This window comes from Henckelia pumila, chromosome 2, assembly GCF_033568475.1.
Source record: "Henckelia pumila isolate YLH828 chromosome 2, ASM3356847v2, whole genome shotgun sequence".
Classification (NCBI taxonomy): domain Eukaryota; kingdom Viridiplantae; phylum Streptophyta; class Magnoliopsida; order Lamiales; family Gesneriaceae; genus Henckelia; species Henckelia pumila.
In genome coordinates, this window is record NC_133121.1 from 110231055 (window position 1) to 110242795 (window position 11741).

Genomic DNA, 11741 nt, shown 5'->3' on the forward strand with positions numbered 1-11741 from the left:
CCGTCGACCCGTCGTCGCCCGCTGCCGCCGCCGCCTGCGCATGCCGTCAGGACGCCGCTGTCGTTGCTTCTGGTGAGTCAGTTTATTTTTTAAATTTGTTTATGTATTAATTTGTGTTTGGTGATTTATCAATTAAATGGGGTTTTTTTTTGTGTTTGTAAGGACACTGTTGTAGCCCTGTCGCCGCCCTCCGCCGCCGCCTATCCGCCGTTCGCCGTCATGACGCTGTTGCCATTAATAATATTAAATATTAAGCATTGATTAATAATATATATAAATAAATATTTTTAATATAAAACATTAAAATTTTTCCACGGTTAAGATAAACCGTGAAAACTTTTAATATAAAACATTAAAATATTTCCACGGTTAGTTAAATCGTGACAACGCTTGCCACGGTTTATATCTAACCATGACAAATGTTGCCACGGTTTATCCTAACCGTGACAAATTTTGCCACGGTTTAAGTAAAACCGTGGCAAAAGTTGCCACAGTTTATGTTGACCGTGGAAACTTATCGCCACGGTTGATGTAAAACGTGGCAATACATTGCCACGGTTTTTTGTAAATCGTGGCAATAGATTGCCACGGTTTTTTTAACCGTGGCAGACGTTTGCCACGATGCTTTTTCGGACGGTTTCAGTAAATCGTGGCAAAATCGTGGCAAATTCAATTTTGCCACGGTTTTTGTCACGCTAGAACCGTGGCAAACGCCGTTTTTTTTTTGTAGTGATTCTTAGGAATTTGATTTGATTATATCCTTATATATCTTTGTTTAAATTAGGATTTTATTTGTGCTTATCTAATCTTGATAGGCCCTTCATATTGTTATATATATACACTTTTTTGTGATTAATAAGATTATTATTCACACTCAAATCTTATATGGATAACATTTAGATAACGAGTTTTTAATCAGGTAACAACCTCTTAATTCTTAGATGTGTCAAATGTTTCCAAATTTTTACAACGCAAATGTGAAATGTGTATGATTTTAAAAAATATAGGTGTGTTAATTTATTAATATTTATTCGGGGATTTTATGACTTTTAAATTGATTAGAGGATTAGTGCAATTAGCCAATATTTTAGTCGCAATCACTTGAAAATTAATTAATTGAGTAAATAAAATGGATGTATAATTTTAACAGGGTTTTTTAATTGTTTATTGTAAATATTATTTTGAATTATCAAATTACAGTAAATTGAAAAAGTTTTCGAAACTAATGTATCATGCCTAATTGTTTGGCGTGTAATAGCCAAAGCCACGCCGCTTAAAGAGGCGTTAATTTGATTTATTTTTAAAAAAATTTTGAAGTCACGCAACGATCAGACTTCAATGTTTATTTTTTTAAAAAAAAATAACGTCTATGCTAGCTAATGGCTTGATTCTATTGTTACAAATTTTATTTTATATTTATATAATTTATATATATATATATTTAAATTAATTGTAAATTGTTATGTATTTTTATTATTAAAAATAAGTGTATATAGAGTCATTAAAATATGTGTCAGACAAACTCATTTCGTCATGAAAAATAAACGTGTTGGATTGTAGGGTTCAACCGAGCATATGAGTATTACTTCAATGATAGATCTAATATCTCATGGTTTGTCACGTCAACAATATATCATTAATTACGTCTGTGTGTAAAAATAAGAACCATTTACTGCATGATTTGTTTATTAACCTTAAGGTACGTGCCGTTTGGAAATGAATATTTTCAATTATTTTTAGCAAAACTATAAGATGCATATTATTTAAATATTATTGAAGTCTGTAAACATATCTATGTTAAATCAATATACTACGGGTTAATAAATATAGAAAAATGCAAATGATTGATAAAGATAGTATCACAAAAATTGTTATTGAAAATATATACTAGTAAATATATATGGTTTCGATCAATCAATTTTGAAACACTTATATTGTTGATAGTAACATCATTGAACTATATGAATAAATATTTCATTAATATAATAAATAATGAATAAATATATACACATATATTTATATATGTATATATTTCTATAAAATTTCTTTAATATAATAAATACATGAATGAATAATACATACATATATGTTTATATATTATATATATGTGTGTGTATATATTTAATCAGGTATTCAGATCGAGAATGAGTAAGATGTTACTGATTTTATATATATATATATATATATATATGTGTGTGTGTGTGTGTGTGTGTGTGATTTATTCATATATTTATTATACTAGTAAAAATCACGTGTGATGCACGTGAGAACATCTTTTGTTGTCGATAAATATTATTAAATAAATTAATTGAAATGAGAAGATATTAACACACAGTTAATAAATTATTTTCATGGTAATAATATATACTTTTTGAAAAAAAAAACTATTTTATGTCTTAATGATGTAATCAATATAGTCTTCGACATTGTAACTAATAAAAATATTTGGAATATTTTCAAACAATGTAAGACTTGTAATTTCAATATTTGTATTATTTACGATCAAGATTATTTTGCATCCACCTTAACAGTTTATAATAAGACATTATCAATAATTTATGTAAGCTTATGAATATAATGCTACGTTTAGTTTTACATTAACACAATATTGATATTGAAACTTATCTAATTATTACAGTTCGATCGAATTTTCTATTTTTTTTTTTATTAATCTTGAGAAATTACGACATGATTCATATTTCATACCATGAATTGTTTTATTTTCTATATCTTGTATGTTTTATTTTTTATTTTTTAATAAGTGAAATATGTTAATCAAATTATATTAAAAATGATTTTGTAATTTTCTATATTATATGTTTATCACTATTGATTTATGGAAAAAAATTGGTATAAATAATACATTCTAAATCTTAATTTAAATTATTGCATCAAATATTTTTTTTATTTTATATTTGAGATTTTTCTATTTTTACGGAATTTTCATATCATCTGTTTTTTAATTCTCAATAAAAGAACATAATTATCATCATTTTTAATAACAAGTCTTGTGATACTATCTTCATCAATCATTTGCATTTTTCTATCTTTATTAACCCGTAATAGATTGATTTAATATAGATATGTTTACAGACTTCAATAATATTTAAATAATATGAATCTTATAGTTTTGCTAAAAATAATTGAAAATATTCATTCCAAACGGTACGTACCATTAAGGGTAATAAACAAATCATGCATCCAATGATTCTTAATTTTACACACAGACGTAATTAATGATATATTGTTGACGTGACAAATCATGAGATATTAGATTTATCATTGAGGTAATATTCACATGCTCGGTTGAACCCTACAATTCAACACGTTTATTTTTCATGACAAAATGAGATTGTCTGACACATATTTTAATGGCTCTATATACACTTATTTTTAATTATAAAAATAAATAACAATTTACAATTAATGTAAATATATATATATATAAATTATATAAATATAAAATAAAATTTGTAACAATAGAGTCAAGCCATTAGCTAGCATAGACGTTTTTAAAAAAAAAAAATTAAACATTAACATAGGCGTGACTTCAAAAAAATTTTAAAAATAAAATCAAAGTCACGCCTCTTTAAGCAGCGTGACTTTGGTTATTACACGCCAAACAATTCGGCGTGATACATTAGTTTCGAAAACTTTTTCAATTTACTGTAATTTGATAATTTAAAATAAACAGTTAAAAAACCCAGTGACAAGTCAAGTTATTCCAAAATAGAAAATCGAAAACTCATAAGGTGACTTGACCGACGCGTTTTCATCGAGATGTGCGGAAAAGGTTTGGGCAACGCTTTGACTGATTTTCTTTTCTTTTCTTTCTTTTTTTTTAAAAAATATTATTACATTGGGGAGACTTCAACTTTTATTTTTATTTTTAATGTGAAGAGTTCAAATTTTCAACTTTTTTGTTATTAAATTAAATTATTTTTTTCGTATAACACAACGCATTTATTGTTCTTATATGACTCAGCTCTTTCTCGACTCGATTTATAAAATTATTATTTCTTTATACCTTCGTATTATTATGTTTCATATATATGCTCTAACAAAATTTTGCAATATCCAACGGACAATCATTCCATTGTTTTAAAATTTTGTGTCATAGTCTTTTTGCAATCGGGATGAATTCATGCATATTTTTCAAATTTAGAGTTTATATTTTCTATCAAAAAAATTTTATTGTAGATTATGTACATGCTGTTCTTCGTCATGTTTTCTGTATTTTAACCTCAATTAATAGGTGCTACTAGTTATGTATAGATTGTGTTAGAAAAAACCGTAAAAAATATTATTTTCGATTGTCGATTAATCGATGCTCTTTTTTATTTTAAATTATAGTATATTGTTGCTTACAATGAATACAAATCCTAGCTTCGTCCATGTACATGCTTGTACAATCATAATTTTATTTTAAATTTATTTTTGTTTCATAGATTTTGTAATTAATTATAAAATAAGAATATTTGTAAAAAAACCAAAAAGGTAAATTAAAGTTTGGAAAACAAAAAAAAAAAAGTATTACTAATATATTCAAAAGCTTCATCAAAATTCAGCCTTATTAATAGTATAGATGAAAAAAAAAATGTACATAAATTGATTTTGATGATTAGCACATATTTATGTAAGATTATTAAATGTTTAAAGCAACAAATTCACTAGAAAAACATCATCTATTCAGTCATCTTATGGCATATTAGGCATTTAACAAAAGTATATATATATATATATATATATATATATATATGGAACAAAATATAGAAGGACGAGAACACATAATTTTCTGACGGATCTCATCTGATACGAATATCTAAACACGAAACAAGATTTTAATAATTTCCTAAAGTGAGTTAATTCAAAAAAGTTATAGAAGACCATATATGCTACCGACTACTTGTGTAGCATGACTAGCATCAATCTTGTTCTTTTCCCGAAAACGCGTTTTCATATTGGAATAATTCGGGAGCGGGCTCTACTAGCCGAAGATGTCGCATTCACCGTGGAAAATCGCGGAAATATCCCAAGCCTTTTTTTTCCACACTCGGTTGTCTTTTAAAAAAAACACTTAAAAAAATATTTTTTTAGCCTGACTTTTGAAATCAAACGGAGGCTTAGTCCATGACTATGAGCCATGAATAAAGCATCAAATTTTATATTTAAAATATTTCTTCACTTAAAAAATCAGCAAATAACTAATCATCAATCAAATGGGTAGAAACATCAATCACAAAATTCACCCATTCAAAAAAAAAAAAAAAGATTAAAAAAATACAAGAATTATACAATAGTTTCTAAATCGAAAGGCCAAAAGATTCAATGGCGCTGATTGTTTGGTGAAGAAGATCGAGAAGCCAATTCCATTTCCAGCCATGCTTCTCTTTTAGCTGGCTTTCTAATTGCTTGGTACGGTTCAGTTGCTACAATTCTGTACTTTTAACATCCAAAAATTAACAACAACAACAGATAATAAAATATGGAATAATAATTTATGTTCTTGGAAAAATATACCCAACCTGTCTTTCCTCTTCTCCAAGAATCTGGCCAGAGAATTTTTCCTCTTGATTGGTAAATCTGCAACAACGCAAACCTGATCAGTCAACTAAATCAACCAGTTACGATCTTTTTTTTTTTTTTTTTGCGAAAGAAATCAAACGGAGATTAGGAAAAATGAGCATACCGGAAGCAAGAAGCTGGTGAGGAGTCCTGTTTAGGTTTCGAGCTGAAGTAAACTTAGGGAAGCTGGCGGCGGATTCCGCCGCCCTATGAGCTGTGTTCGGCGGGGACAACGCGGCGGTGCTAGCTAACATCATGATCTGGTTCGCCTTTTCCTGCGGCAAATCGTCGAACACAATCACCTCACCGGCGTAGAATATGGTCATTTGCGCACTTTGATGATTCCCGGTTTTCATACCACTGTCACGAATCGAAACAAAGCTTTGTAAGACAGCGATTCACAAGAGGAGTTGGGGTAGAAAAGTGAAATATACACATAATTAATCAATTACCTGAGTTCAGATTTATTCAGGGTTTCTTCCCTTCCGACAGGGAAAAAGGGAAACGAATCAGGCTTTGCAGCAGCAACCGAATTCTGACCCGATTTCTCGATCATGGGCAACAAATCCATGGTTCTAGTCGGAATCCCTGCTGCACAAATTAGGGAATAAACGATCAAATTAGCCGAAAAAGAAACAAATCTAACAGCAAATCTAAGAGCCCCAACAGACAAAATTGAAGGAAAACATACCTTTGTGATCCGCGGAAAACAGCAGAGATCGACCCAGCTGGTCTCCAAAAGTACCGCCCTCTTTCAAGAACTGGCTCAACAAGCTACAAGTTTGAGAGAAATTAAACCTCTTCCCGGAGTCCAAAATTTCCGGCGAGCCCATTTTACAGACAAATAGGTTGGTTACTATATTGATTTGAAGTTTGAAATGAAATTGATTTGGGAGTGAATGAATGAATGGAGTGCTACGAAAAGAAGGGTTTATATATAAATATAATAAAGGGGGATTGATTATAATTTAGGCACGAGGAATATGTGGAGTTATTATTATAAAATAAAATAAAATAAAATAATATACAATTTTGAGTTGGCCAACCGACCCTGTTGACCTAACTGTTTACTTGGCTTTTGTTAGAAGATCGGCATCACCCGTTCAAAACACGTGTTTTTTTTTCTTTTTCTTTTTCTTTTTTTTTTTTTTAAATAACGAGGCATGTCGTGTTGTCTCGTTTTTCACGAACAAAGTTGAGATATGATTAAAAAAAATGATATTCGAAGCATATGAGAAGGTTTAATTAAATACAGTTGAGGATAGAAACCACAACTTTTGTGTAATTTCGAAGAAATTGTTTCTAGGCCATAATATTAACGAACAACAGCCACATTATTATTATTTTTTTAAAATATTACAATAAGATGCGATTTTTTTTAGTTTAAAGTCGAATATACTAGTTTCATTTGTTGAGAGATATTTATGACACTGAAACTATTTTTTATTTTACATAAGTTTCAAATATGAGTAGTATTTTTATTTTCTAATAAAAAATTTATACATCAAACAAAATTTAATTATTTCTATTTTTATTTTTTGTTAAGGAGATATTCTATTTTAAAATCCGCGAGCGTGTAGTTTTTTTTTTTTTATATTAGCATATAAAAAGTATCAAATTACACTTTTAAAGTACTTATCTTAAATTAATGGTTTTTCTACTCATATATTTTTTAATGTAACACACATACCTTACTATGTACTAACACATATGTATCATGTATGACGCACACACGCACATATAATTACTAGTGACCACACATACAAATATGTATATAACCAAGGACGGATTTAGTTTATGTCAGTCTTAGGCTGTAGTCCACTTCAATTTTTTTTTATTACATATGTTAGTTTTTTTACTTAATCCAATAAAACTTATTTTTCACACCGGAAGCCTAGCTCATTGCACAACTTCATTTTTTGGAAGAAATTTGCATTTCGGTTCTGCAAATTTGTCATTTTATGATTTTAATTCTTTACGTTACCAAATTTCAGTTTTAGTCACGTAATTGTTTTTGGTAATACTAGTCTTTTATTATTGAAAGTGCTAATGTGACACTATACACTCCAGTTTCATACCAGTACTGCATTTTTTTCATGTCAGAACCAAGTCGGAAAAAAGATGAAGTTGCCAAAAAAACAAATATAACGGAATAGAATTGAAATTTAACAACATAGAGGATCAAAATCCTAAAGACAAACATATATGACCAAAAACACGATTTTTTTATTTTTTGTGAGTAGTGCAATGCAATGCAATGCTTTTTTTATAATATATAATTTATTGATTAAGTTCAAGCCCACCCCAACTCTAATTCCTGGATCCGTCCCTGTATATAACGGAAACGCGGTTTAGTCTATGCTACTCCATTTGGGCAGTGCCCGAATGAGGATCCAACGACCCACATTTTTTTGTATTTGAAATATTCACATGAACATCTCAAATGCAAAAAAAAATTGGGCCCTTGGATGCAGTACATAGGAAGTGCCCATGTTCTAGTATAGACTAAACCCGAAAACGCACATGTATCACGTGTGTAATTTAATTTTGTTAACAAAATTATGTTTTGTATGTATATGATAAATATTTATTTTTTAAAAATATTTTATTTTAATATGATATGTCATTTTTTGCTATTTCATAATTTTATGAGTATTTTTGTTGTTTAAGGTTAAGCACACCAAGATACCCACGAAATTGCTCTTGTTTAATAAATAATATATGATAGAAATAATATATGTGCTAAACGAGCATGTCACACGGTAAAAGAGTCAATAAGATAAACAAAATTAATATATTTATTATTATTATCCGATGATACCAAAAATTTACATCGGGTTCGGTTTGACAGAGCGGATCTTCAAATCTTCAACAAATCGAATGAGTCACGCCGAAAACATCTTCGACGTCCCCTAATGAAGTTTCTGTCTGTGCAGAACACCATCGTGCCTAACCCGATCCGATTTGTTGAAGATTTGAAAATCCACTCTACGAGACCGAATCCGAGGAAATTTTTTGGTATCATCATTAACATTAATACTTGGCTTATACATGTCATCACTTAAATAACATTTCCCTACAAAGGACCCATTTTTAACACAATACATATATTACCCTCAAGTAAAACTTTGAGCCCATTCATACGCATAAAACTCGTAGATACAAGATTTTTTCTAATGTCATGAGGAACATGGTATACGTTGCTTAAAGTCATATTCTTCTCGAAGGAAAATTCAATATGAACTATTTCTTTTTCAGGAAATTACTATTACATTATAATTCCCCATGAGAACAATTTGTTCTTGTTTCTCAACTTGGTATGAGGAGAATAAATTCTTGTCATTGCAGATATGAATATTAGCACCGAATCAAGCCACCAATCACTAGTCTTTGTTTCAGTCATGTTGGTTTCAGTAATAATGTCAATATCCATTTTTGAAACCATTGCGCATATTTTTTCATGTTGATTTTCAACAACATTGGCATTATCATTGACTTCTTTCTTGTACCTGCAATCATTTTTACGATGACCTTTCTTGCCACAGTTGAAACATTTTCCACATACTTTTTTCTGGCCATTTTCAGGTTTCTTGAACTTCCTGTCATTATTTACCTTGAAGTTTTTTTTTAACTTGCTTGCTTCGGCAACCTTAGAGGATTTATTAATATTGCCCTTGAGATTTTGAGACATCGTCTCCTCTTCAATCCTCAAGTGTTTTTGCAATTCTTTCAAGGTTAAATCGTCACGGCTGTGTAAAAGTTTCTTTCTACAACCATTCCAAATTTGGGGTATTTTAGGAATAATAGTCCCCACTTTTAATGATTCAGAAATTTCAAATTTTAATTCACAAATCTTGGTAACAATTAGTTGCAATTCATGTATTTGATCAAGAACGGACTTGGTATCAGTCATGAATAATTCGAGATACTTCAAGATAAGAAATTTGTTTGTACCTTCTTTTTCGGTTTTGTATTTATATTCAAGAGCATTCCATATCTCTACCGGAGATTCAATTGAGTTGTAAAGATCATAGAGTCTGTCGGAGAGTGTATTGAGATTTGAGAATGTGACCACGACATATAACCATGTCTTCTTCACGCTTCTTTCGCGCAGCTTTTACTGTTTCAGAGTCTTCTTTCTTTGGTTCCGGAAACGACTCCAACTTTGGATCAAGAACATATGAAACCTTAAGAACAGTAACTAGGAAGAATAATTTTCCTTTCCAACGGGTAAATTTGGTGCCGTCAAATCGATCGAGTTGAACATTTGGATTGAGATAAGATGTCATATTCTTTTCGGTTGTCTCCATTGAAGTATAATGATAAAACCTTAAAGATTGATAGAAATAACAAATGTGCGAACGAAGAAGAATATGAATTTAGATCAGGTTTGAGACGTATAAAAATACTTTCCTTTAAGGTTTTATTTGCCCTCACTTCTCAAAGTTTGCTTATGAATTTTAATGGTAATCTAGCAAACAAGCACACACAATGTGTGTGATATAAAAAAAAGAGGAATGAATGTGTTGGGTGGTAAATAAGAAACGTGAAAATGTGAAGAAGTGGGGTGATGGTAGTTTAGATATTTTTAAAAACAGACCAAGACCCCAATTAGTTATTTTTGTATGCCCACCCTTAATAAATAGTAAAAGATTACCCCCAAGATATAACAAACCTTTCAACACAATATCAAACAATAATATTGGGTTGCATTACACATATATACATAAATCTGCAGAATATATATCTGGAGAGTTGCATGGAGATGGTGTCTTTTCATGAACCAACCCATGACCGAAATAATACAACCGTTGAACAAAAGATTAATGTTGGTCATGAGGCAGTTATTCATTCAAATATACACACATGTATTTCCACCACACTCGGAAAAGATTATGACAAGATTCAACCATTTGGAAACAAACGATGCAAGTGTGTTTCTGACTTCTCATTTTTGAAAAATTACTTGAGAATTTAAATTTTTTTATATACCCGATCTTACTTTTTTAAAAAAATTTGCTTACAAAAATTCACCTTAATTACCCAAAGTACTTCAATAATATTTTTCTTAAATACGATGTTCTTCATTCAAGTATTAACCAAGTTACCAGATCGTTAACTACGTTTCGTGTGTGTGTGTGTGTGTGTGTTTTTTTTTTTTTTTTGTTGAGGGGATTCGTGTGTGTTTTTTTAAAATGCAGGTTCATAAATAAAAATTTATATATATATATATAAATCAATTTCGTGTGTGTGTTTTTTTTTAAATGCAGGTTCATAAATAAAAATTTAGTTTTTTGATTTGATTCTTAGGTCAAATCTAAGGGGAACTTAAATATTACCTGGAAACACCTAGCCCAAGTACACAAAAGATGCCTTACATCTCATCACGCACGTTTTTAAAAACTTCAATTTAATGGATGGTTGAAAATATCTACTATATATTATATATGGGCCATTTGACTTAATATGATTCTATGAATAAAATTCTAACCTAATTTCTTGGACTGGGTCTCTATTCAAACCTAATGGTGAAGTTACCGAGCCGGGAAATATTGGACTATCCGATCCATTGGTGGAGGACGAGGTGACATCACTTTATTCAAATAATTGGGTGCTTTTGTTTCTTTTCTTTAAAAAAAAAAAAAGAGAATTGGTGCTTTTGTTTGGCGTTAGTTTATTTGATGTATTTACAATTTTTTTTAGATAAAGGATATATAAATAATTAAATAAACATATTTTAAATTTTTTGAAATATCCATGCTTGAGTAAGACAATATATCATATCAATGTGAGTAGGTTTCATATGAAACGAAGACACAATTTTATATTTATAGTGAAAAATAATAATTTTTGTCAGGTCAAATAAAAGATCGGTTTTACAAAACTGATCCGTAAGACTATCTTACAAAATTTTTTGTGTATTAATATAACTTCCATTTCAAATTACATTGGCACGTTCATGGTTTTTATTTTTGTTTTATAGAGTTTGTTGTATTTTCCAGGGTATTTTTGTGGTTATTCTCGTCAACTTAACAGTTAGCTTAGTATATAATTAATAATGCTTTTACTGTCCTTAATTAATTTTCATGGGTTAATAATATTTTTGGGTTTAGTTTAAACTATCTTAAATGTATTACCCTAATTGAAGATCTAACAATATATGATTTGTTATGTCA

The 11741-nt window shown here is 29.6% G+C and overlaps 1 protein-coding gene across 2 annotated transcripts; it reads right to left on the minus strand.

The window, feature by feature from the left end:
* Positions 1-5148: 5148 nt before the first annotated feature.
* Positions 5149-6474, minus strand: LOC140881776 (protein TIFY 10A-like). Of its 2 annotated transcripts, none has more exons than XM_073287349.1 (5): positions 6257-6474; positions 6018-6153; positions 5690-5925; positions 5526-5583; positions 5149-5437 (listed from the first exon to the last, which is right to left on the minus strand). In XM_073287349.1, the coding sequence occupies exons 1-5, from the start codon at positions 6396-6398 to the stop codon at positions 5326-5328; spliced, it is 684 nt and encodes a 227-aa protein (XP_073143450.1). In that variant the 5' UTR covers positions 6399-6474; the 3' UTR covers positions 5149-5325. The 2 variants fall into 2 exon arrangements, with proteins under 2 accessions (XP_073143450.1, XP_073143449.1); XM_073287348.1 differs by having other exon boundaries at positions 6018-6156.
* Between the last annotated feature and the right edge of the window lie 5267 nt (positions 6475-11741).

What these genes read in the sequence shown, in the direction of transcription:
- LOC140881776 (XM_073287348.1), bottom strand. Translation starts at nt 6,398, where the DNA reads ATGGGCTCGCCGGAAATTTTGGACTCCGGGAAGAGGTTTAATTTCTCT. An exon ending in GTTTTCCGCGGATCACAAAG is followed by an intron (nt 6,157 to 6,256) that starts GTATGTTTTCCT and finishes TAATTTGTGCAG; the next exon opens with CAGGGATTCCGACTAGAACC. An exon ending in CTGAATAAATCTGAACTCAG is followed by an intron (nt 5,926 to 6,017) that starts GTAATTGATTAA and finishes GATTCGTGACAG; the next exon opens with TGGTATGAAAACCGGGAATC.